The sequence below is a fragment of the Amblyomma americanum genome, chromosome 6, assembly GCF_052857255.1.
Source record: "Amblyomma americanum isolate KBUSLIRL-KWMA chromosome 6, ASM5285725v1, whole genome shotgun sequence".
Lineage (NCBI taxonomy): Eukaryota > Metazoa > Arthropoda > Arachnida > Ixodida > Ixodidae > Amblyomma > Amblyomma americanum.
The window spans coordinates 98,804,028-98,829,157 of record NC_135502.1 but is presented as its reverse complement, the minus strand read 5'-3'; the positions used below and the strand labels follow the sequence as shown (position 1 = coordinate 98,829,157).

Sequence of the window (25,130 nt, the reverse complement as noted above, 5' to 3'; positions counted from 1 at the left end):
GAGATACAACATGATCACTGCTGCCTCGTTAACATAATAGCGACATAGACTGACCTTTTGTAACCTCCAGAGAAGTGTTTCCTTTGGTAAAGTGGAGGTAGATTTTTTTCACAAGTTCCATATTGTTGAGCAGCGAGTTGAAGGCCATGAAGTATGGGAACGTAACCTGGTGGCCCCCAGAGGCAGAACCTGCAACCTGCATCATGCAAAGACACCAGTTTCACTTTAGTGAAGACCTTTTTTTGCAATTTAACCATACAGAACCTTGTTCGGACGATTACTACCTAACTGTACTTCTGAAATAGCAAGAACTGCTCCTTTGCCACAAACATTATCCATTAACCTCAAACTGCTCCAAGCACACAACATTCTACTGCAATGTCGCACATTGCCAGGCTGTAGTATGCAATTCTTCAAGATAGTAACTGCAGAAGAGCATCTGCTTTCTCCACAAGTTAATGAAATATTTTATATTGTTATTGGAAATCAAATCAAGAGAGTTTTTTCACCTCATCATTATCCCCAGCCAGGTGACGTCACGAAATGAAGAAGAGCTCTTCGCTTAGTTTAGTGGAGGTAACACAGTATAAACATGCATAAAAAATTTGATACTCTGACACTTCTCCTGACAGGGCTAAAAAGAATATGGAGCAGATTTCCTACGGATATTCACCTGCGAGGCATTTTCTTCAGTAATGCTGTAGAGATTGCCCGTGTGACTACTTGTGGTTTAAGAATACAACTCTGCAGCCATTAAATAGCATTCACTACCATCTGTTCACAAGTGTCAGATTGCGCTGCTGCTTTTGAAACATAATTCATTAGTGCAGCCTGTGGGTTCTACATCGGGTGTATACTGCTTCTTAACAAACAATGCTGGATCTATCTGTCGATCCATATTTTTTCATGCTCAGTCGATAAACACAGAGAAAAAATGGAAATAACTGCAGCATCAATTAAGATAACTGTCAACTGCCACTGCAGGCAGTTCTTTCGACTTACTGTGGGATAATACAAAACGGTAGGCTCCTGAAAGTAAACACAGAGCATATTCGACACGGCTTAGAAAGCGTTTGATGAGTGGACAGAGACGCGTTAGTACAACAGTTCGATGAATGACTTGAATGGAATGACACATGACAAAACAAAAAGACAACTTACTGCAACCAAGTTCTTCTTAACATCTTCGCTGAGCAAGTGAGACTTGACTGACACCATGATATCGTTGAAGTCCATAGCAGCAATAACACCAGCTCGCTTTTTATCATACTGTTTGAATGCTTGGATAGCATGTTCTTCGTGGAAATCCTAAACAGAAGGCAATGATGGAAGAAAATTGGTGAGAATGAACACCAGCAAACAAATACACATACATCTCCGAGTTCTCAGCAGAAGTAAGGACAGCTGCAAAAAATAGACTCACGTGCAAAAGCTGAGAGAACTCTGCGTAGCTAACAGTCCTTGTGTGGTCTGCTCCAAAATGCAGTGTCATAAAGTCACTCTTAAAGTCAAATGGGATCTTTTCATACAATGTTGTCTTCTTGATGATATCCTCAAATTCGTCTGAAAAAGATTGCCAAGGATGACACTCATCAAAAGACTGTGAAAGCATCTCTTGAACCTTGATGCAGTAGTTAAACACTAACTTCCTTACCATGTGTAATCGAACCAGACCCATTGGTGTCAAACATTTGAAAAGCCGTTTTGTACAAGGCATCCGGTTGACACAGAACACCTTCAAAAGCTTGAAATTCCATGAATGAAATAAGCCTAGGAATAGAAGAAGCACAGATACTGAGCACTAAACACACTGCATATGCCAGAATATTTTTTTATCTGCAAGGTTGGTGACAAAAGTTTTTAAAGCACTGCTTCTTTTTTCTGTGCTGATAATAGGCATTCCTTAGAAGTAATAGTAGAAGACACCTAATGCACTAGTATTCTTCAAACTGCTCCTAGCGTTGAAATGCCACTTTGGAATTTCAGTTCTTATTCTCACAAGCAAGGACAAGGATAAGTGCAAGGTATTCTTGATAGGTATATGCCAGAGTTCCACAAGAGGTAGAGAGGCTGCAATGATAATGCATATGCTCTGACCTCTACTCAATTCCTGAATGACCAGAAAAACCTGTTGTATTACACTGCTTTGCACATAGCAACACTGTCATGTTGAGGCTCATTTTTAGAGGCCCCATGTTCAAGACAGCCCAGCTCTGGCCACCCTGCACTCAAAATAAATTTTGGTTCGGTCATTTCCTTTCAATTACATTTTATACGAAAAGCCTTTGCAAGCCAAAAAAGCAAATTCTGTAGCTTCTACGGTTACGGATTCTTCTTTAAAATACCTTTCAACATCGCTCACCCATCTTTGGAAGTGTCAAGAATGCTGCCCAGCATGTTGACTGCTTGCTGGTTGTACTTTGGGCCTTCGTAGAGGCCAAGAAAACCTCGCACGAAGTCATTTGGTGTCATGTAATGATTGCCTTCTTTTTCAATGCTGGCATACTGAAAAACATAAGCAATGAGTCAGGCACATAACGCATGTCTAATGTGAACAGTTAATCCTAGAAGAGAGAACTCGTGCTCACTTTGTCAAAAACTTCACGAAGCCTGTCACTGTCAGCTCGTCGAACATACTGTTGGCTTGCCTGTAATGTGACAGCGAAAGGTGCATCACCATGAGCTACACAACACAAACTAAAGATCAAGTGCAGATAAGTCAACTAGCACAAACAACATGGGACATAACATCTGCGCACACCACTAAGCATGCTTCTAGCTTCAGACTCAACACATAAATGTACATTTTTCGAAGCATCAGCCTAGAAGAGCATGCAAAATAAAGGGAACCATGCTAACTACGTTCAACCAACGTTACTCGAAAGCAACAACAGGAATCGGCACCAGATTTACTGCACGCTGAGGCCAGAGTTTGGTTTAGCAAGAGGTTTTACATCCCAACACCCAACAGACCAAGTAGGAAATAATAAAGGCAGCATTACAACAATAAAGGTGCTGAAAAACCTGCAACCTTTTTTATATGGAACAATGTTTTGTTCCACACCTTCTCTAGAAAAGTCAATGTTCACACAACAAGTAAGGCTATACTTGCATGAAGAGAAGACACGATGAAATTGCAACTTCAAAATGTTCACACAAACAAAAGCCAAAGACATGCAGAACCTGCTGCTGGTGCACAAGTTCTTCAAATGACCTTGACAACAGAGTTACACATGATGTCTTAAAATCGCAACACTAGCAAAGCAGCTTCAAGCTACACAAACTTCACTTGTCAATCTTCACAAGAAAGGGGTTTTAAAAAAAATTAAATTAAACATGGTAATCAGTTCTTGTATGAATACATAAAATAAAATGGGAATAAACCAGTATGATTACAGTCAGCTAAAATAAAATAATAAAAATGGATTGATACAAAAGCCTTATTCAGTGATTTAATCAGGCCACCTGCTTTTCGCTCAGAAGTAAGGCACTTTCGGAAGTGAACCTTATTTGCATGCTCATATATGCAAATACAAGAATATTTTAGTGACAATTAACAGTAAGTGTAAGTTGAAAGCTAATTTTCTGTTATGTTTGACTTAAATACATTTCTATGTAATATTTAATACTGTCAATCAATACCACTACATTTAATAGTTATCATTATTACACAAACTATACAGAATTTGTTCAGTTTTGATACAAAAACCTTTGAGCATATGATGATGGGAGTTAAATGCTTGCAGCTACACGCTAAGGTAGAAAGAAGAAGAAAAAAAACTGCACAAGGTAAACCTACAAAGTTTGGCAGGTAGTACATAACACAATTTCTGAAGCTACAGCTTCGATTAGGTGCCTTCAGAAACAGAAAATTTTGAAAACAAAACGATTAATCGCGTTGCGGCGCTCAGGTACCTCGCAGATCAGTGTTTCACTAACGCCAGTGTTAGTATAAATTCCGTCAGTGACAGTGAAAACGTTATAACGAGGCAGAAACTAGGCACTGGTCGGCGATCCAATATAAACGCGGTCCCCGCCCATTTTCCCAAAACAGAGCGTCAGACGCGGTGGAGGTTAAAGACACTGCAGACTAATCATCGCGCAATTACAATAACTTGCATGTGAATGAAACGTCATCGAAGCGGGGCAGAGATAAGAGCTGTTAACTTGCAAATCGCGATTGCATTATAGTTTCGAGAGGCCGCTGAGAAGCGCAACGGAGTAATAAAACATTAACGATCTGTGTCGCCAGTCCGACCTTTCCATAACGGTCGTTCTCTGAAGGCTTGCGCTATAGGATGTCGGGAAAACGGCCGAGTGAAATAAGAGAGTTTCGAGCTGTCGGAGGCTGTGAGAGAGCGTACACGTTTCGACGATTGCAAGTCGGCGAGTACGTTTTGCACACAGGTGAACAGAAGCGACAACACAGAGGAAAAACAAAGTGATGAAGAGCAACGAAAGAAAAGAAAGCAAGAACAGATTCACCGGCACCGGGCTTCATATCATACCTCGCATGATGCACGGGTGAGGAGCAAGCTCAAGAGACGGTAATCTTCCATACCGGCCTAGATACAGAAAAATGCAGGAGAAAACAAAAGGAATGCAAAGGAAAACAGGCATAACTCTACAGCATGAACTAAGGATCATGTAACGGAGGTGGTTTCGCCAGCTCGTCAGCTAAACATGACAACTTTGGCCGTACCTTTTCTTCGAGCAAGGTCACTTCTGCATTCTCAGTGGCCATGATGTGAAAAGGGAAGCAGCGGTCTGCATTCCTTGCTCCCATTGGACAAACCTTTGGCGAGACACGATTGGTGCCGGTTCTAGCCGAGCACAGTTCGCGTCATATCCGGATGCGCGCAAACGTGACTCGGCGGGAAAACAAGCAATGAAAATGGCGGGTGAGTATTCTTGTGCCGTGTTGGCGCCGTAAGCGTGCCATTTGGCGGCGTACCGTTGAGCTGCATATGCAGATATATACGAGGACAGGTGTCTAGTAACAAAAGCTGTTTAAAATGCTTGTGCTTTTCGCTCTTTTAGCTGAGGTAGTATCGGAAGCGACCTTTATGGGGAGCGCCACCTTGCTCATGACTCCGAAGACTCGCCAACTGTAGTGTTTGCGCCGGCGTATACACCTATACCTGCTGCTGGCAGAGCGCCTGCTGTTGAATCTGCAGTAGCTACTTCTACAAATGTTTTCAATGTGCGCAATCTGATGCGCGAATAAGCGCTTGGTGACAGCGGTTGTCGCGAACGCGAGCACCGCGGCAATTTTACTGCTTCGCTACGTGTTGCCTGCGGGCGTCCCGTATTTGCTCTTATACATCGAAACATTATTGTGTTTGTTGCTTTTTCTTAGGTGTTTCCTTATCTAAAGAGGCCCTGGAGGCCTACGTCGTTTCTGCGAACGATGTTGTACAGTTCAAGCTAGGTAAGGAGCCTGCCGTCACTGTTCGACGCATCATTGCTGACTTCTATTTTGTTGGACCTGTTTCAGTTATGACAACAAAGGATATCGAGGATGATGACATCGCGTTTCGCCCGGAAATGTCACATCAAATCTTTGGCGAGGGGTAAGATTCTGTGTTTCTTGTCCATTTTAGTTCAGTTCTGTACATGTTTAGTGTACCTGTTATGCCTAGGACGAAACTGGTTTTTGTTTGATGTCGCGCAGGCAATGGCATAAAAACAAGTTTAAGATTGAAAAATTTTGTGTGTGCACACCTGTCCAAATCAGCGGGCTCCCAGGAGTGTTACCACTGTTGTGTCGTAGTCTTCTGAGCATTTTGCTCAGTAATAAGATTAGCCTGTTGAAAAAGGCACATACTACAGTCAGGTTTTTGAGCACCAACCTGAAGTGACAACACAAAATGCCGTTGTTGGGTGATTTCATTTCTTCATGCTAGAAGACCTTATGTGCGCACATTGTATTCATCAAGTTGCAACGCAATACAGTAGACACATTGATGCAAGTGATATTGCGGTGCTGGCAATGACTCCAAATGTTTGCAAGTGCAGTGGGTTGCTTGTGGCGAGTGACTAACAGTAATTAGAAACTGTGATATGCTACTCTTTATACAATTTATACAAAATGATTAGAAACTGCATCCCCAATCATTAAAATGTCCATTTTGTTTGCTAAAAATAGGCACTTTCAGGGCAACCTATAGGGTTTTTTTTTGAGGTTCATATCTTTAATGGGACATTTAGTGTACATGTGTTCTTTGTGCCATATTTTGTAGCATTGCAGCTTTTTGTATCTGTGAATTAATTTTAGGGTTGGCCGAGTTCAGCTGATTTTTACGGACAGCCCTTCATTTGTGACCTCAGAAACATTGCCTGCTTATTGATACTTGCTTCACAATTGCTGAACAAAACAAAATAATAGGTTTGTTTTCATGAATGGAGTCAGTGCTTGCAGATGCCAGTTTAGCCACTCAGCACATAGCATTTTGCGAGTAATGTTTGTTATGCCATCCCTTCTTCATGTAAGCACCGCTTTCATTTAAGCAGCCCAATTTCGGTATTGCTTTCTTGTTTTTACTATTATAAACTGTTTTCCACGTTACTCTGAAAGCAATATGCTGCACTGAAGACAGGAAGTCAAACTTATGCCTTTAGCAACTCAAAATGTTGAAAAGAAAACTTGCGGAGTTGCTCTTTAAGCCTCATATCCAGCACCAAAAGGCCTAAGTAGGCACAGAAATTTTTGCAAAAATACATAAGTAGATAAGTTTCTTATGCTAATGTAATGTAGCATACCAGTGCAAACCAGTTCCAAACTGGCCCAGAAGGAAACGAAGACGATTTGCTTTCATTGGCTCATTTCACATGCTGCGACTAGAATGAAAATAGTCGGCCTAGTCGGTGACGTTGCAGTGCAATTTTCGGTCTGTGCTTTCACATGCAATGCATACCCAGCAAATTCGGTCGGAGGGACATGCAAGGTTGCTTGATGTTTGCATAAGCAACCGAGGAATACATGTGACAGAAACGCTACATGGAATGTTTTGGTGATATGACCAGTGTACTTTTAGATGCAAGGCAATATTTCTTATAATTTCGATTAGAATAAACAGTTTTGCTTCCGCCGCAGCAACAGCTCCCACATGACCCCACGTCGCATGCCGTCTCGGGGCTTCATTGGTCAGTCGCAGAGCGAACACACCGACGCTGCGATTCAATACTAAACGAACGGAACTCGATCGCAAGCCATCTGCGGCTAGACCTACGGCCTTTCCCAGTTGCAGACCGACAGAATTCGTAGCGTTGCAGGTGAAAATCGCATGCATGTGAAATGGGCCTTTCTCTCTTGCTCTCGCAGGGAAAGCATTTTTGGCTACCGGGACTTGCATGTCAAGCTGTACTATGGCTCCTGTTCACTCACCCCGTACCTTGGCATGTCCTACGCTGAAAAGATTGATGTGAAGAAGAGTGATGGTGTCCAGGTATGCTCCTACATTGCACACTGTCATGCCTTTGTTAACAGGGCAAGCCTGTGCGTTTGCTTTGAGGTAAACGCAGATCATTTTTTGTTGTTGATTGTCTCAGTTACGCTCATTCTTTGCATTTCATTTGCGTGCCTCCCAGTGAAAGCCAGTGGTATGCATTAGAGATCGGCTCTTGTTTTCAGGCTGATGACGTTCTCAAGGCCGTCTTGGAAAAACTGCCGTCTGGTGTCCACACCAACATTGACGAGTTTGTTTCAGTTCTGCCCAAAGAACCTGCGTTCCGGCCATTTGGTGAATTGCTTCACTCCTTCAAGGTTGGAAAAGGTGGGTGTTTGTGCATTGTTTCGCAGTGCTCTGGAGTTAGTGCTTCTGGAAAGAAAATATGCAGTTATGATTCCTTTATGCTGTATGGTTTAAAATGACACCGTGAGGTGCCACTTCATTGGCGCAGCCCTTTCTGCTTGCTTACAGCAGACCATTTTACATTGTAGGCTGTAGTTTACACTCTGTATGCTCACTCTTTTGTTTTTGTAAACTCCAGTCTTTTGTTTCTGTAGACTCCAGTCTTTCGTTTTTGTAAATTTACAGACATTGCAGGTAAGAAACAGGAACGAGTACGCTATCATGTAGAATTGTTTGTCCAGTTCTATCTCGTAGCATGATTAACATGTGAACAAAGTATCAAGTCTGGGTAGAAAAGCGTTAATGCTTTCCTTCTTAGGATAGTAATAAAAAGCACTTCATTTCCTCTTTTGTGTGCTTTTGCAGACTTAGTGGCTTAGTTGTGGAATGCGCTGATCACTGACTACTAAAATTGTTGTGAAGGTTTGGACATCAGCTAATGTTAACGATTGGGACTTGCTTGAAAAAAGGAGCTCCTTGGAACATTTCAGTTGGCTTCATAAGAGACCCTTACGTGATTCAATTTGGCTACTAGGATGTTCTGGATGCGTCAGGCTATGGACCCTACTGTGTAAACCTGAGTTCAATCTCTTACGATGTATGTGTGTGATTATAGTGTGCAGCAGCATTGCAAGAGCCAAACATGTTATGTTTTATTTGTGCAGCCTGTCATTAGTAGGCAGTATGCCTTTGTATAAAAGCCTGGTTTGACTGACCTCATTCTTTTTAATTTGGCCAATGCTGCAATCTATGCATTCGGCCAACTCGTATAATAGTACTACTACTGCAGTATATGGCAGTTTTCATTAATATAAAAAATTCCTGCTGGCAGCCTGGTTTGTGCATGTTATGTGTTTGCGACTTTTGCTATTTTGCATGAGATCACGAGCTCAATACTTGTTCTCCTTATTTTTTTGAATGCAAGATGTGAATTTGGCTGCATGCAGAGGTATGAGTGCACTGCGAAAAAGTTTTGCCAGTTGTACCTTACCAGTAGCCCTTCAGTTTGATGTTTTTTGTGGACAGTTTTCACCCTTGGCATGTGAAGCTGCCTGATGAAGCCCTCTGACATGTGCTTCTCTGCAGGAGGCCTTTCTCGTACATTCGAACTGTACACGGCCGGGGTGACGACGCCTGGCTTCCTGGACTACCATGCTCGCATGCAGAGCTTCATCCTCTGGTTCATTGATGCTGCCTCTTACATAGACTCGGACGATGAGAAGTGGGAGTACTTTGTTCTGTGAGTATCATCCTGTTTCTTGTGCAAGGCTGGGGAATTCTGAAAGTATTTAGAGAGTTTAATGAAACAAAAATGAATTTTTCTTTCCAAAATGCAATAATCTTGTCTCTCTGGGGCCACTAGAGTTGTGTCATCCATCTATTAAAGCTGGGGCCCTCAATTTTTGTGGCCTTGGGGAACCCTAACAACTTTCAAAAGTTGCTAAGGAACTCCACATGTCTTGGCTTCTGTTCTTTCCTGCCTGAAAAGCATGTAAAAAAGAGCGTGCTGGTGCATTGCCGTCAAAAAATGCCTGAAATCTAGTCTACTTCTGAAGATTTTTTTAACATTAGATTATCTGTTGATTTAAAGAATTCTTGGAATTGCATGCTTTCCAAGCTTGACAAGAGATCCTTATATTTAAGCTTCCAAATCCATTTGCCTTTTGTATGAGGCTGCAAAAAGGGCCAGGAAAAGTTATTAAACCTGAAGAAATGTTTACCTCGTCATCCTTTTTTTTCCCCTTCAATTTCTTTGCAGCTGTTACCTTTTGTACTTGATTTCCTTGTCCAAACAAAAAAAGGCAAAACAAAAACAGTGGCTAAGGAAAGGTGGGCTTGAGGCATGCATTTATTTAGGTGCTCGAGGAACCGAAAAATTCCTCCAAGGAACCCATAGCTTGTGTGGAACTGTGTTTGAGAACTGCTGTATTAAAGTTTAGAGTGATAGGGCAACACAACACAAGAGTACGGTTGTGTCGTGTCGATGCAACAACTGCTGAAATTGGTCAAAAAAGTAGAGGGCTTTCTGTGGGATCCAGGATGCAGGCAAGATTTTTATGAGTCCAAAGTGGCAGGACGCATGGTTTATAGGACAGGACATTAGGCTGACAAGGCCAGAGGCATCCCAAAGCAGGAGGACAGGGTGTGTGCGTTGGTAGGCAGGCCACTGGTTGCAGGTGCACCCGGGAAAAGCGAGAAGCACGATGCAGCCTCGCTGGAGGGGTTAGCACAGTGGGAGTGGTTTGCGGGCTGAGCGCAACGTCTGTGGTAGCTGGTGCCATCAGAGTGCTGGCTCAGATTTAGTGCTAAAACCGTTCAGAATAGATTAGGAACCGGTTACTCGGAAGGGGACCTGCGTAGGTAGAAAATGGGGATAATAAAGGCTACCTGCATAGTCACATTGCTGTGAATGTGAGGCTCACGAGGACAGTACATGATGGTGTGGAAACTGTGAGGGCCAGAAACGAACTCACTGTTGTTGGTGTTGGCATGGTCATTGGGTGTGAGAGTAGTGCTCTGCAGTAGCTGGGGAGAGACTGCTGATGTGCGGCACCTTAGAGAAAGGGATGACATTTTTCGCTGAGAGACAGGTGCCAGACAGCGTGAGACTGTCAAACTGCATGACTGAGCTCCCATGAAGAGCTGAGTGCACAACCGGCAAGAGGGCATAAATCACAACAGCGGGGATAGACTTGATGGTTGGTAGGGCAGAGGTCCAGTTCAGGTAGGTGGTCAGGGAACCTCAAGAAACTCCAAGGAACCTCTGGGTTTCATGGAACCCAGGCTGATAACTTGTGTGCTCTATGATAGTCAGTCCACAAGTACACTGAAACCAGAACTTGCAATACAACATTTTATCCAGTGATTGAGGGAAAAAAGTTATTTTGTGGCCTATAGTATCCATGTGAACTCATCGACTCATCTTCTGATGCTTTTCTTTTTCTTTATTTTCGCTGATTTGTTCACTGGTGACAGGCACGAGAAAAAGGTTGTGGATGGAGTCACATGTTACCCGTTTGCTGGTTACTCAACAGTGTACAAATACTATGCCTACCCAACGCACATCAGACCGAGGATAAGGTAAGTTCAATGGCATTTAGAGTGTCTGTAATGTGTGGGTATTTGACTTATTTGCATGAGCATCTAAATGTGACTGTGGTAAGGCCAGGTAACTGAAGACAAAAGCAGTAGTCTGCACTCGTACGTTGCGCTTGCTACTGCGTCTTGGTACTATTTGTTGCTTTGGGAAGGTGCTCTCCCTGCTGAGACTCGAGATTAGTTCTTTGTGTACCTATAGTATAGCACGCTTGAGTCATTTTTAGCATTAAATACTAAGAATGTTTAGTATAAATGGCGAAAGAGGTTACACTTTTTTTGGAATTAATGGAAGAAGCCTGTGTTACAAAGGCAAAGCAGAATTAAAAATTAATATACAGCCAGTTTTTAAATTGGCCTTCAAGGATTGCAGGCCTAATCACTAATGCTGGTTGAGTGCTTGGCTGGAAGGGGCATTGTTGGCTGTTCTACCTTTGTATTTTTGCCCATTGTCTTCTTGTTTTGGGCTTCTATATGTCAATTGCAAAGCACTTCTCGCCATGGTGTGTTCACTTGTACTTCTGAACTTTGTCCCATGCTATTCATTTCTTTTTCGAGGTGCACTTACCCGCTCTAGGATGCATCTGCACAGTGAGCATGTTATTTCTTCTGACAGTTTTACTTTGTGGCTCACTGATGTATTTGCTGAAGGCAGCTGTTTTTCCTCAGACTGCACCCATCAGATGCATCATGCGTGGTATATCTTTCTGATGTACACCCAAAAGATGCGGGTTCGATCCCACTCACGGCAGTCACATTTCAATGGAGGCAAAATGTTAAAGGCCCATGTACTGTTTGATGTCAACACATGTCAAAAGAACCCCAGTTGGTTGAAATTATCCGCAGCTCTCCACCCGTAGCCTGAGTTTCTTTGCGACGTTAAACCCCATAAACCAAACCATCTGATGTACCATCTTTATATGACTCTTAACAGGTGTGAGGCAGTTGTGTGACTTTCTTGTAAGTGTGCAGCTTTTAGCACACAGGACAGGTGACTTCGGTCTCTCAGTACGGGAAGGGAGAATTTAAGTCATGGTCCCCCCTCCCCCCCCGTGTAAGCACTGTGCATGACGTCAGTAACTCTGGAACACTATGTATCATTCTTCAGTATGCCTTTAAATTGTACAGTAAAATTTCGATGATAAGAATTCGTAAAATATCCTGGCCAGAGGGATCAGTGTGCAGAAATTCAGTTGTTCCGAAATCTCTCCTGTGCCACTGTGGATGATATGAATGAGCGAGCCGCATGAAATGTTCTGCCTGGCACACCGTTCACACTTGCACAGTCTGAGAGAAGTTTATTTTTGAACGTCATTTAATAGGTCGTGGTGATGCTTCTCGCAGTAGATTCTGAAAGTCAGTCAAGCTAAGTTCTGCATTCTTTAAAGTCAAAATAAAATCAGTTTTATTAATTATGTTTGCATTCGATACTTTCATGTATGCCTCCTCGTGCATGCAAACGGTGTTTGGTGAGCTCACCCTTAAAATTTGGTGTGTCTAGTCCTTGTTCGATATCCCCACCGTGTGCCAGCTGCAGTAGTTCAGGGTAGTGACTGAGCACAGATTTAAGTGAGTAGCTGTCACTGGCCTGTGAACTGAACAAAAGGTTGAACATAGTTTAGGGCCTGCACGAAAATTAGAAGAGCTTCAAGTTATTGTGTAAAGTGCATCCTTGTGTTGCGGAAACTTAGTAGTGAGTGTCACTCTGAAGAGTTTCTTCCTCTTGCAGCCAGATGTTGATTCTGCCTCCATACCAGAAGATGGGCTTGGGCACAGAGTTGCTGCAAGGAATCTACAACTACTACAAAGACCGCAGTGATGTGCTGGATATTACAGGTAGCATGTCGTTTGAGAGTGAATTTGTACTAGTGCTTGCTGACATGTGTTCTAGAGATTTATTGTTAGAGGCCATTCCTTTCATCGCCAAGTAAAAAAAAAAAAACTGCTGGTTAGCATGCCATAAGTACTGAATAAGGCTGAAACTTCTGTCTTTTTCGTCAACAAGTTGTGGTGTGATGCAGTTAACACTATGGACTGAATTAAAAAGCTTGCATAGTGGTGTTTCTTGTGGGAAACAGAATGAGTTGCTGCTGCTTGCTAATTCTAAAGTTATTGGTTGCAGCAGTTGGCGGGCAGTTACAATTTATGGTTGTTAAATGATGTCATGCCCAGAATTAGCTGTTAGTCTAGTTTACTTTGGCAAATATTTTAACAACAGATTATCTGTGCATCCAACCAATTCTTGGGATTTTATGCTATCCAAGCTTGACCAGAGATTCTAATATTTCAGCTTTCACATCCATTTCCCCTTCTACTGAACATGCACCATGCTTTGTTTTGAGGCTGGTAAGGGCCACAAATCATTAATTACGCCTATAATAAAGTTGAGCTCATCACACTTCTTTCATTTCTTTGTGGCCCTTACGTTTCTTACTTGATTTCCGTGTTATGTCTAGTACAGGTATGATTAGCCATCAGGTCTTGTACATGTTACGTGCTATGGACCGTTGTAGCCGTACTGTTTGAGTGGCTTCCTTTGGCTGACCTTTTGGATCTAAGTTGAGTGCACTGTTTACTTACTATTTGCTTATACACTAGCAGACCAGGGGTTATTGCAGGGTGGATAGGGAAAAGGGTTACAATTATTGTCCATTTTTCTATGCTTAGTACTACTGAGTCCAGTCATGTCAGCAGCTGTTATTAATACATTGGAAAGTTGGTGAAGTTCGTTGGAACTTTAAAATTTGAGAACCGAGTAAGTGGGGTTTTCTTTTAAATATGCATGTGATTAGATGTGGCATAGGTAACTGATCACTCTCTTGTTGCTACATCAGGTTTTTCTAGCATTCTGCTAAATCCAGTTAGCTCAAAAGTAGTCTGCTTCCTGCCACTGTGTGCACATGTAATTTGATTTGAATTTCTAATTTTCGCTGCAGTGGAAGACCCCTCTGAGGTCTTCACCCGGCTAAGGGACTTTGTGGACGCTAGAAATTGTCTCAAGCTTGCCTCATTTGACAAAGAGCATTTGCTCAACGGTTTCTCGGAAGAGATGCGGAAAGAAGCCCAGGAGAAGCTGAAAGTCAACAAGGTGGGTGCTTGCACGATTGTGGTTCTTTTCATTTTTTGGCTCTTTCACGTGCATTTGTATACATAGGCTTGGTTCTGCATATGTGTGTGTTTCTTCTTGTTAGTTTAGTGTGCTGGCTTACCGTGTAATGCCCAGGAATTGAAAATGATGAAGGATGAACTTCGAGGATTTCATCACTAATGGTTCTTTCGTGGCAAAAATGTAAAAAAATGGGAGGTTTATTGGGGAAAGGGCGATTACACTGCAATTTATTTTACAGTAGCCACCGCAGCGGTGGCCTAGTGGTCTGAGCAGCCACCGGTGATACAGTGGGTACAAGCTTTCTCCTGGTCTAGTGCTCGGCTTACCGTATTTATTCGAATCTAGGCCGATAGTTTTTTTAAAATAATAATATTCCAAACTCTAGGGTCGGCTTAGATTCGAGGATTTTAAAAAACGCGCCAGTTTTTCATTGAAACTGCTAAATATGATGCATAGCTAGCACCATCTAGAAAAGTCAGTATCGCAGCCGCTACTAGCCGTCCCAGTAGCTAACCGTACACAACCGAGGTCGCCATTTTGACCTATGTCTTGTCGGCCGTATCGGTGTGTGGCATGGTGTAATCTCGATGGCATCAAGCAGGAGATGCCACTACAGTGCCGCTTTCAAGCGAAAAGTTGTGATAGCCGCAGAGGCATCGTCGAACCTTCAAGCCTGGCGGGACTTCGGCGTCGATGAGAAAAACGTTCGTCGTTGGAGCGAGCAACGACAGCAGCTTTTTGCGTGCGGCGCAGCGAGGATGGCATTTAGCGGGCCAGAGAAAGGCCGTCACCACGAACTGGAAACAGTTTTGGCCGACTTTGTTCGGACGCAGAGAGCAGCTGCCCTTCCAGTGACAACAGAAGTGCTCCAAGCGAAAGCTAGGGAACTTTTGAGGGAGTGAGGCCTAACGCCAAAGGATTTCAAAGCCAGCCGGGGCTGGCTTCAGAAATTCATGAAACGCTTCGGCTTCAGCCTCCGACATCGCACTTCAGTCATCCAGAAGCTGCCCAGCGATTTCGAAGGAAAGCTGATAGCTTTTCAGCGCTACGTGCTGCGAAAGAGAGAAGCGGCAGGCTACAACCTTGGGCAAATCGGCAACGCTGACCAGACGGCTGTGTATTTTGATATGCCAGTGGCATACACCGTGAATGAAAAGGGCGCCAAAGAGGTGAAGGTGCGCTCTGCGGGCTACGAGAAGCAGCGTGCAACTGTGATGCTGTGCTGCACAGCTGATGGACATAAACTCCCTCCTTATATGATATTTAAAAGGAAGACACTGCCTGCTCGAGAAACTTTCCCTAGAAATGTCACTGTGCGGGCAAATGAGAACAGGTGGATGACGGGTGCGATGGTGGAAGAGTGGGTTAAGATTGTGTGGCGATGGCGTCTAGGAGCCATTTTGACAAAACTTGCTCCTTGTCGTCAACGCTTACCGTGGGCACTTGACCGACAACGTGAAGGCTGCGCTCGCCCAAGCAAACACGGACCTCGCTGTCATACCGGGCGGCATGACTGGCCAGTTGCAGCCACTTGATGTCAGCATCAACAAACCTTTCAAGGATCGTCTGCGGAAATATTACACGGACTGGTTGACTGACTAAGACCACATGCTAACGGCAACGGGCTGCATCAAACATGCATCGCTATCGCAACTGGCGGGCTCGGTAGCTGCAGCGTGGGACGACATCCCAGGTACTTTGATGTGAGCGCCTTTCAAAAGTGCAGCATATCTAATGCGCTTGACGGTACCGAAGATACTGCAATGTTTGAAGGTGACAGTGACAAGGAACACAGCGACGAGTCTAGCAGCGACGATGGCGTTGAATGAGCTCTGCACATACAGATTCAGTAAATGCTGTTTGCATTTTGTGAGCGCTGTCCTCGCTTTTTTTGTTTGGCCTACATTCGAGGTAATATGTTTTTTTGTTGGTTTCGGACTTCAGGGGGTCGGCTTAGAATCGGGGTTGGCCTAGATTCGAGCAAATACGGTATTTAGGGTAAAATGCTTGGGAAATGAGTCTTTGACACCACCTTGAATAGAAGAAAAATACCTTGTGCCATGGCGCTCTTTGGCCACAGATGCCCTTGCGTCATAAAAATCCATCATCATCATCATTTGACAGGAGCCGACCGATTTTTTGGACTCGTATAATTCGGGCTCGTGCGATATTTCAGACGTCGCTGAGGGACCATCACACACCTCATACGAACGTGGACATTTTCATGTCCGATATTTCGGACTTTGTGGAGTTGAAAGTTTGATTTTTTTGGTCTAAAATAGCCACCAGCAATACTGTGATGATCTTAAAAAATTATGTTTGGCTTAATATAGATGCGAGCAAGCATCGCTGTTGCAACCAACGGGTTCTCTGCTGCTGTGAAAGGCACCATATTAGATTTAAACCTTTAAATGGAGTCAGTCGGACAGGCTGGCTTGGATATAGCTTGGCTATTTTTACCTCATGGCTGCCACATGAGTTAATGACATGCTCATCATTGCCATTGAGATGGCCGACAAAGCATACGATCGCTTTGAAAGCAAAGCAGCTGCAGCGTCTGTCGCTGCTTGGACGGCACAACCTGCGGTGCTGGGTGGGGGGTGCATATAGAGGCGCTCGCTTCCGTTTGCATCTTCCCGTTGATTGCTTCTTTTGATCTTTGCGAGCATTGTTGCCCATGGAAACATGCTGCTCTTGCCTTGTGCAGCGTGTGCATTCGTTCGCGGAATGACCTGCGGCAGCGTTGCACTGTTTGGTATCGTGATGTAGCGTGACCCTATCGTGACACGAAGACGGTCAAACGTGACGAAGGCATGACTTTGGCTCAGATAAAGTCTTATACAGTAAAAGCTTGTTAATTTGAACTCGAAGGGGACCGGAAAATTGTTCGAATTAAGCGGAGTTCGATTTATTGAATGGGCTCTAGAATGAGCGGTTATAGCGCCTCTCCGCATGGGCAGAACCCGAAGCAATCACATCTAGACTTGTTATCGCGAGCTAGGCGCTACCGCACGTTTGTGGTGTGCGATTCTGAGAATTAAATTGATCCGGTCCCAATAGCAAATGAAATAAACTTATTGGCCAGTTAGGCGCCAGGAACAAGTACTGGAATGCATTCGCGTGAGCAGCGAGCTATAGTGCTGGAATATAGGACCCTATTTTTGCTCCAAAACATGTTTATTTACGGGGAAGGGTTGTCAAAAATAAAAGTAATCAGTGATGTGCATTTGCTTGCGTTTCTTCTGCTGAGACTCTATCAGCATCATCTGCAGCATGCCCAAGAGCTCCAGCGCAACGTTCGAGTTCTCATTGGCAGAGAAGTAGCGTGCTGCAACATCGAGCGCCGGCGCTACTTCACACGCACTTTGGTGGTGGCATAGGCTTGTCGTCGCAGTTGGACTCATCACTGTCGCCTGTTCTCACCGCACACGAGTCCTGTGACGTCTGCTGGGAGCATGCAGCCTCAATTATATCGGCGTCACTCAAGGGCTTCAACGTCTCGGCGCTGCTGTCCACGTAGCTCGTGCTTGCGGCAGCAACAAAACCTGTCATCGCCCGAACCGCCATACTACGTTGTTTACACCACGCGATCGCGACCGTGGCACAACGAAAACCTGGAACGGCTCGCGCCGGCAGCGAAAAACTGCTACGGCATGCACCGGAACGCGGGCTCCGTGAGCCTTGTGCACTCGGCTTTTTTTTTCTTTTCCATTGTTTTTACATCTCTGGTAAATTTGGAGCGTGTTTTACTCGCTATGGGTCAACTTCTATCTATGAGAAGTGGCGTCAGCCGGTGGCTCCTAGTTCAAATTATCCGTAGTGGATGCCGACTTGTTAGAATTATCGGGAGTTTTCCCCAATTGAAATACACAGGGCTGTGCCCGGGACCCGGGCGTCAGTTCAAATTAACCGTAAGTTCGAATTAACCGAGTTTGAATTAACAAGCTCTTACTGTATAGTCAATGTAATTGTAAGCTGTTTCTGCCTGTGAATGTTTACATCTGAGTATTTTGTGTTTATTTCTTCCAGAAACAAGCACGGCGGGTTTATGAGATTCTCCGGTTGCGAGCAACAAACACTGCAAATGCCAGCCAGTACCGAAAGTATCGCCTGGAAGTGAAGAACCGGCTCAATGCCCCTTACCAGGTATAGGAAATTCCTTGTCTGACATCCCTTTCTAAAAACCCTCTGGCAAAACAGCTGTCACACATCTTAAAGTGCCCATACACAGCTTATTGCTGGTCTACATTCTGCCTACCATTGCTGACATAGCGCCACGTTTCCTTAGCAAGACATTGTTTCCCAAGTTGCAGGCTTTAGAACGGTCCACGCGCTCCCTTAACAAGGTCTAAAACAGCCAAAGCTCGTTAATTAAGACTTCAAGGGACAAAAAAAAAGTTTGGGTTATCCAAAGGTTGAATTATCATATGACCCCCCCCCCCCCCCCCCCAAAAGCTTCCAGAGACCATTTGCATTGCAGTAACTATATTTGCCTGCTTTTGAGATGGGAACAGCGCAGCAGTGGCTGTTTATAATGGTTCTATCATGGCTTAATTGTGTGCACACTGTTGGGAGTGCCGCAGCAGAACTGCACAAAATAGTAAGGACCTCTGCAGCACTCTTCACGGTGCGACACGGTAGTGATGGAACCAACGTTGCCATGCGTTGTCAGCGTCTCGGTTTCCAAGCCTGTCGTCAGGTGCCAGAAGCATCGCATCCAGCTCCAGCCAAGTGCCATTCATTTGTGGAGTACCATCGGTTGCTCACAAGCGCTTATCTTTTCACTGTTACGGAATAAGTAAAGCATCTTATTTGGCATACTGTAATGCTCTGTTCGCTTCAATCACCATTTACAGTGCATTTTTGTGTTTGCATACACCACTCTGCTGACGGATCCATCTGCTCACTTGTTTACCTTTTCTGCCTTGGACATAAACAACACAGTTCAATTGCTTTTTGCGCGTGCTTTATCAGGAACGAAACGCAACTGGACAGTGATATTTGTCGCACTTTTCAATCCGTATGTTCCACGGCTGGGCAGCAACGAGCCCGAAGATGCTGCTTTTTCATCGGGATTCAGTTCTGACAGCGGCAGTGATGGACACCAGCTTGAAACAGGCGGCTGCACTCCAGTGTCCAGCTATAGCTCGCACCGCCAAAAAGCCCAGACTGCATGAGCACTTCCTAGGCGTACGCGCCACGTGCCTGTGCTCCCGCGCACCTGCACGTGTGCTGGAGTTGGTCTGGGCATGCGTTTGGCAGCAGACGCGAGCAGGTGCAAGCGCGGCGCCTACACTTGTACCTGCCGAAGTCCGTGTCTGCGCTTCTGTGGGACGAATCTGAGCTGTCTGCAGCTGCCACAGCTGCTCTTATCCGCACGCAATTTGCATGCGCGATGCAGTCGCAATTAAAAGCAGTAGGCGGAGGCCCCACATATACCATATGTACTCGTGGAAAGGCTGCACTTTGATAATTTTGACGGGTGTGGCATTTGCAAGAGTTGGGCCTACATCTACAGTGGACTCTCGTTAAACGGAACTTCAAGGGACCGACAAAATACAGTAGAATCTCGTTACAACGAACTTCACGGGACCGCCGAATTTAATTCGTTATTTTGAAATATCGTAGTACTGAAAAACCTTTATTTTCATGTCAGTAATGCACCACAAGAGCTAAAATTACGTACCTTTGCAGCAGATTTATGTATTGGTAAGTAAATAATAAACGATAACGCTGGGCACAGTTTAACTACAATTTATTGCTTGAAGAAGTCTGTTATCTTCTTCTGGCGAGTAGACGACAAGCGCTGCAGGACGAACGCCTCCACATCCTCGACCTTCCTGTGCACGTCATCGGGGACATCTTTTCAGCGCCCGAGGAATGATTGGGCCTTTTCTAGAAAGACTAGGACATCCGAGCCGGAAACAATCTCTTCCTCTTCGTGCGCTGATCCAGTGTCGGCATCGTCTTCGTCGCTACTACATTCTTTTTGCTCATGCACTTGATTCACGATGTCTTCGGTGGTGAGCTCCGCGGATGTAGCCGCCACGCTGTCGCTGTCCACATAATTCGAAAGTCGCTGACCACGGTAGTTGCCCAGCCGCAGACGTTTTCTTGAGGGAGCGACTCTCGATGTAGTTTTATGATCTCGTCCCGATCTTTGAGCATCGTTGTATTTGTTGACTGTGTGATGTCAAGCTCCCGGCACAAGCCCACTTGCTTTTTTCCAACATTCAGCTGCAACAGAATGTCCGCTTTTTTTTTAAGCGAAAACTGGCGTCGCTTCTTTTTAATGCGGGGGCCAGGAGAACTCATTGTCAGCAAAGCTAATGCACAACACAATCACAGCGCCGATAACTTTGCAGATCCTACCGTTCGCTGTCGACGTGGTGACACTGCACTGAATAGGCTTAAGACTACGGCGCAGTATGCGACCACACGCTGGATGGATGATAATGGCCTTACCCTTTGTATCGGGCGGCAGCTTGCGCCGCCTAGCCTATATTCATTCAACGCGACACTAGCGTTGATCCCGATGCCGCTGGGGCTGCATCCGTTGCAACGGGTTCCCCAGTGCATAGCTGCTGCTTCGGATGATGGTGATAAGCGTCAGCTTCAGGGATTTGGTACGAAACTTTGATGGAACTTCGCAATAACGAAGCGTCTTGCGATGATTGCAAGATTAAATTACATACGTTATTCTGAAATATTCGGTAATTTGAAATTCGTAGTAGTGAAAGTTTTTTACATTTAAAATATAGGCATTTTGGCGGGGATTTTAAAAAAAATTCGTAAATCTGAAAATTTCGTTAATCTGAGGTTCGTAGTAACGAGGTTTTACTGTATATTCCGTTTATCAGGAGTTTCGTTTAGAGTGAAGGTTCAGGATTTCGCAATCCGTTCCGCGCTGCTTGGTCCCGACCAGGCAGGTGTGCGCACAGTTGGCAGTCTCCGCGGGAGCGGATCTCAAATGCAAAATCTAGATAATAAAGTGAACGGTACACTATGGGTACTAACTTTATTGCACAAAAGCAGTAAGCAGTGAACTTTTTTTTTTTTTCAAAGCACTGCTGAAATTTAAAAAAAAAATGTCAATAGTCCACTTATTCCGTGGAAATCAGTGGGAACTGCAATTTATTGGCTTGTGAAAAAGGACTTTATGTTTGCTTGTCTTAGCTCTCGCAACCGTTTTCTTTGGATGGCGCCCGCCATCCATACTAGACAGGCTGCTCACTTCTGCAGAATTTCTGGGAGCCGTCTTGCTTGCCAGTCCCCGCATGCTGTCGTGCCTGCAGCGGCATCCTCCCCTGAAACTGCAAGACACACTATGCCATTCCGATCTTTAAATCTCGTCAACCACCCTTCGCTGCACAAGAAACCTTCGATGCCGAGCTGCAGAACAAATTTTTCTGCTTGCACGTGAATGAGTGGCCCGCTGATCGGAATGTTTTCACTGCAGGCTCTCCGCAGCCAAACCACCAGGCACTTCTCCAGATCTTCGTGGTTGGCCACCCACAGTCGTTTGAGGGCCAAAGCGTGACGTCCTGAAAGCCTGCCGCATCTTATCCTTGTCCTGAAGTATTCTCGTGAGGCTACTCTTGGGGATAGCGTAGTTCGTCGCAAGCGCTGTTTTTGTGAAGCGACCACTCTCGAAGTCGTTGATTATCTCCACCTTCCTTTCTAACGTAAGGGCATTGTGAGGTTGCTTCTGCGCTGCCATCGGATGCTGACTTCACGACGAAATGTCGCAGACGACGCTCAACAGCGGATGTAGGGCTTAAGCCTAGCTGAACACAACTGCAAGCACACCGTGACAGAAAGCAAGCAATGCGGTTGCAGTGTGCGAGAAAACTGGAAACGTCCAAAGACGGAAATTGGAGGGGGGGCAGTGATGCTTACCGCGATGGGGCTGCGCGTTCACGTCAAGTTGCGGTTTCGTGCCTATTTTCGGTTCCGTTTATACGATGGTCGGAAAATTTTTGTTCCGATTACTGCAAGGCGTTTGTTCCATTTAAGCGTTGGTTCCGTTTAAGCGACTTCCGTTTATCGAGATTCTACTGTATCTGCAGAAATGTTGCACTGTTGCTGTGACTGTTTTAAATAATGTAAACACTGCTGAATGGCCACTCATAGTTTATTCAACGAAATTTCTTGTCGCTTTCACTCTGGCAACTACTTGAAGAGCTCTTCTCATGGGCGCTTCTCCAGAGGTAGTCATCTTCAGTGCCATCCACCTAGTTCGATATTCCACTCACCTTGAAGCTTTTCGCAATAGTGTCGCACAACACTGAAAGCCATGCACTTAGAATTCACAAACTGCAGCGAAGCTCTCTTCAACCGTCCAGTAGGCGTCTTCTCGTGATCGTCCGCTGCCATCCACTCGGGAGTAGTAACAACGCCGGAATTCAGCTTTAAATGTCCGATTGACAGAAACATTTAGCGGCTGCAGGATGCTTGTCATTCCTCCAGAAATGACAGCTAAATTCGAGTTTCGGTGAGCCGGGCCTTGACATGGTCTGTGAGATTGCCTCAAAAACTCTCGAGGACAACCAAAGCCCTCCATTGCAGCAAGCCGCCTGGTTGGCTCGCCCACACTGTTTTTACTAAGTCCAAAATGAGTTCATCGCGTTCTGTCTTTTCGTCGTGACGTGCTCTGCAAGTTCCTTTTCAAGCTTCGGAAACTTGCACTGCTTCCCGCAGAATGCTTTCTGGTTGCAGTTCGTACCAGCAAGCTGTTCTTTCTGGTTGGACCACCAATGCACACACTTCTTTTTGACGTCGAACTTTCGTTCAGCCGCCCACATGCTGTGTTCTTCGGTGTAAGCGACGACTTTCAGCTTGAAGGCCCTGGTGTATGAAATCAAATCTCTGCCCATCGTCACCAAGCGGTAAACATAGGCCGCTATCCACTGAGCAATGCTGCACACAGCAACCACAACCGCACCAACGCACTGCCCAAAACAGCAGCACCACACAAAGAATCGTTTCGCTCTGGGAGTGAAACGATTGTAAAAACAAGACCACGCCACCGCGTGATCGCGAAGCACTGATGGTGATAGGGGGTTGAAAGCAGCTAACGCCATCTAGCAGCGACTTGTGAAACATAACTATTGTAGGTGCACGAATTTTCGCGTTTGCGTGCGAAAAAATATTTTTTTTGAAAATTTCGTCTAGTTGGGGGTGCAGCCCTTAAATGGGGGCACCCTTTACACGAGTATATAATATAGGTCTCACATTCCGCTAATATACTGACACCGCATGTATGTCGGCTTCCCCAACTTTAGACGGCAATTTTTTCAGAAAGTCAGCACACACATTCAGTGACAAAGCTTCAGTGTAGTACCCCCCCCCCCCCCCCCCCCCTTTTTTTGCATGATAATGCTGTTGTGTGTTGAAAAATACGATTTTTGATAATTCTTATTGTGGGGCCAGGGGTATCCGAAATATTTACCTCGAAATTATTTGAAGAAATTTACTATCTGTTACGAATTCGCTTCTAACAAAAAAAAAATCAGTTAATCATGATTATAATCTCTTAATGCTTTTGGAAGCATAAAAGACACGGACACAAGAGAGGCTGTTTATTGCAAAATGGAAACAATTACTAATAACTGAATTATTTAAAACCAGAAACACGCAGGTGCAAAATTGCAGGAAGAGGCAGAGCAAAGCAAAAAAAAAGTGAGAATGCATGCACAGAATTTCAAGTAAAGTTTCTTTGCATTTCCTTTTTTTTGCGACAGTGTGCTCGCTGGCATAAGGTATTTACAAATATAGGTACACACTGGACTCTTGCTTTAGGTGAATGCTTCAGCGCTTTATAAAGCTTATAAAGGAGGTTAGGTGTCAACTTGCTGTGTAATTGCTTTTTTTTCTTGTGTTAGAAACAAAAGGCCGATGTCGAGAAACTGCAACGGACAATGACACCGGAAGAGTTTCGCGCCACTCTGCAGTGCCTCAATGCTGAGAACCGCATCGAGCAGCTCGAGAGTCAGTACAGGGATTTGGAGCTGGAATACAGGCACACCATTGAACGCCTGGCTGCTGCTCCCTTCAATAGCTAGCTGATTGGAGGGCTGTAATCCACCACGCTTCGTTCATTGGGAGTTTCATGTGTGCATGTTTTTTTTTTTTTGGTCCATTTGCCGTGCACTGTTTGCATTGGAGAATTGTGAGGCCATGTGCCCTGTCTTATTTAATATTCCATTAGCTTGGTTGCGAGAACAACCCGGCTGTGGGAACAACTCGGTTGGTGTACTTGAGGTTGTCACCAGGTGTGGCTGAAGTTATTGGGTGTGAAGGAAATTTACTATTGTTACAGAAGTTCCTTGGTGTCTGCCAAGTCTTGGCAGCTTTTTATAGCTGTGTGGTGTATAAAATTTGTAGATTCAGCTTAACATTCAATGCTAACAGTGTTGGCCATTTTGATTATGCATAACGAAAGTAAGGCTGTTTCTAAGCTGTGTAGCGAGACTGCGTGCATAAAAATTTTCAGAGCTTTGTGCCTAAATTGGTGACCATCAGAATGATGCTGGAATATTGTAAGCAAATAATTTTGCTTCATCACAGTCAGAACCTGGGATTTCTGATCCTGGTGTAGGCTGTCCGGTTACTGAATCTCAGGGGAGGGTGCACCACAAGAAGGTAGGCAGATTTAACACGACTCGGGTACATTATGCAGCTTATGTTCTCACGTTTCCTTCGGTATTAGTGGCTTACACAGCTTTGCCAAGTTTTCAAGACTTGGCATGCTGAAGAAAAACAATAATGTTATCAGCAGTGTGCGGCAGCTTGTATATTTGTCACAGTCAACTCGTGTGAAAGAGACCAGTAAAACTGGCGAAAATAAGTGGTCGTCAGCAGTGTAACCTTGTGGCCTGAAAGGTATCGATTGTTTAAACTTTGCTATGCAGCGTTGCAGACTGGCGATCCAAGTCTCTAGATGCAGCAGCCATGTTTTGTTGTTTTACTATAAGGTGATTTTTGTATCCTGCTGTAATGTGTTGAATTTTATTGTGGAATTATGTTCACTTGGTGCATTATTGGAAATAAAGTTTCGCTTGGCTATTCAA

At 44.6% G+C, this 25,130-nt stretch overlaps 2 protein-coding genes across 4 annotated transcripts in view; one reads left to right on the top strand and one right to left on the bottom strand.

Annotated features, from left to right (window-relative positions):
- The window catches only part of aralar1 (calcium-binding mitochondrial carrier protein aralar1), a 26,265-nt gene extending 21,454 nt beyond the window's left edge, over positions 1–4,811 (bottom strand). The window contains exons 1-8 of the mRNA XM_077627669.1: positions 4,703–4,811; positions 4,509–4,565; positions 2,589–2,648; positions 2,363–2,505; positions 1,655–1,770; positions 1,424–1,563; positions 1,162–1,308; positions 55–196 (exon numbers count right to left, since the gene is read on the bottom strand). Coding sequence (XP_077483795.1) covers positions 55–196; positions 1,162–1,308; positions 1,424–1,563; positions 1,655–1,770; positions 2,363–2,505; positions 2,589–2,648; positions 4,509–4,565; positions 4,703–4,786 — 889 coding nt within the window. The 5' untranslated portion in view covers positions 4,787–4,811. The remainder of the gene's footprint in view (positions 1–54; positions 197–1,161; positions 1,309–1,423; positions 1,564–1,654; positions 1,771–2,362; positions 2,506–2,588; positions 2,649–4,508; positions 4,566–4,702) is intronic.
- Positions 4,803–25,130, top strand: Hat1 (histone acetyltransferase 1). Of its 3 annotated transcripts, none has more exons than XM_077627672.1 (11): positions 4,803–4,901; positions 5,360–5,431; positions 5,498–5,573; positions 7,325–7,448; positions 7,634–7,775; positions 8,940–9,093; positions 10,830–10,934; positions 12,679–12,785; positions 13,886–14,037; positions 18,088–18,204; positions 23,943–25,130. In XM_077627672.1, the coding sequence occupies exons 1-11, from the start codon at positions 4,889–4,891 to the stop codon at positions 24,120–24,122; spliced, it is 1,242 nt and encodes a 413-aa protein (XP_077483798.1). In that variant the 5' UTR covers positions 4,803–4,888; the 3' UTR covers positions 24,123–25,130. The 3 variants fall into 3 exon arrangements, with proteins under 3 accessions (XP_077483798.1, XP_077483796.1, XP_077483797.1); XM_077627670.1 differs by lacking the exon at positions 4,803–4,901 and adding an exon at positions 4,953–4,989; XM_077627671.1 differs by lacking the exon at positions 4,803–4,901 and adding an exon at positions 5,093–5,203.

Excerpts from the sequence above, each read along its gene's own strand:
- Hat1 (XM_077627670.1), top strand. The coding sequence starts at position 4,968 with ATGCAGATATATACGAGGACAG. Across the intron at positions 5,432-5,497 it reads TGTTGTACAGTTCAAGCTAG|TTATGACAACAAAGGATATC; the intron begins GTAAGGAGCCTG and ends GACCTGTTTCAG. Across the intron at positions 5,574-7,324 it reads CATCAAATCTTTGGCGAGGG|GGAAAGCATTTTTGGCTACC; the intron begins GTAAGATTCTGT and ends TTGCTCTCGCAG.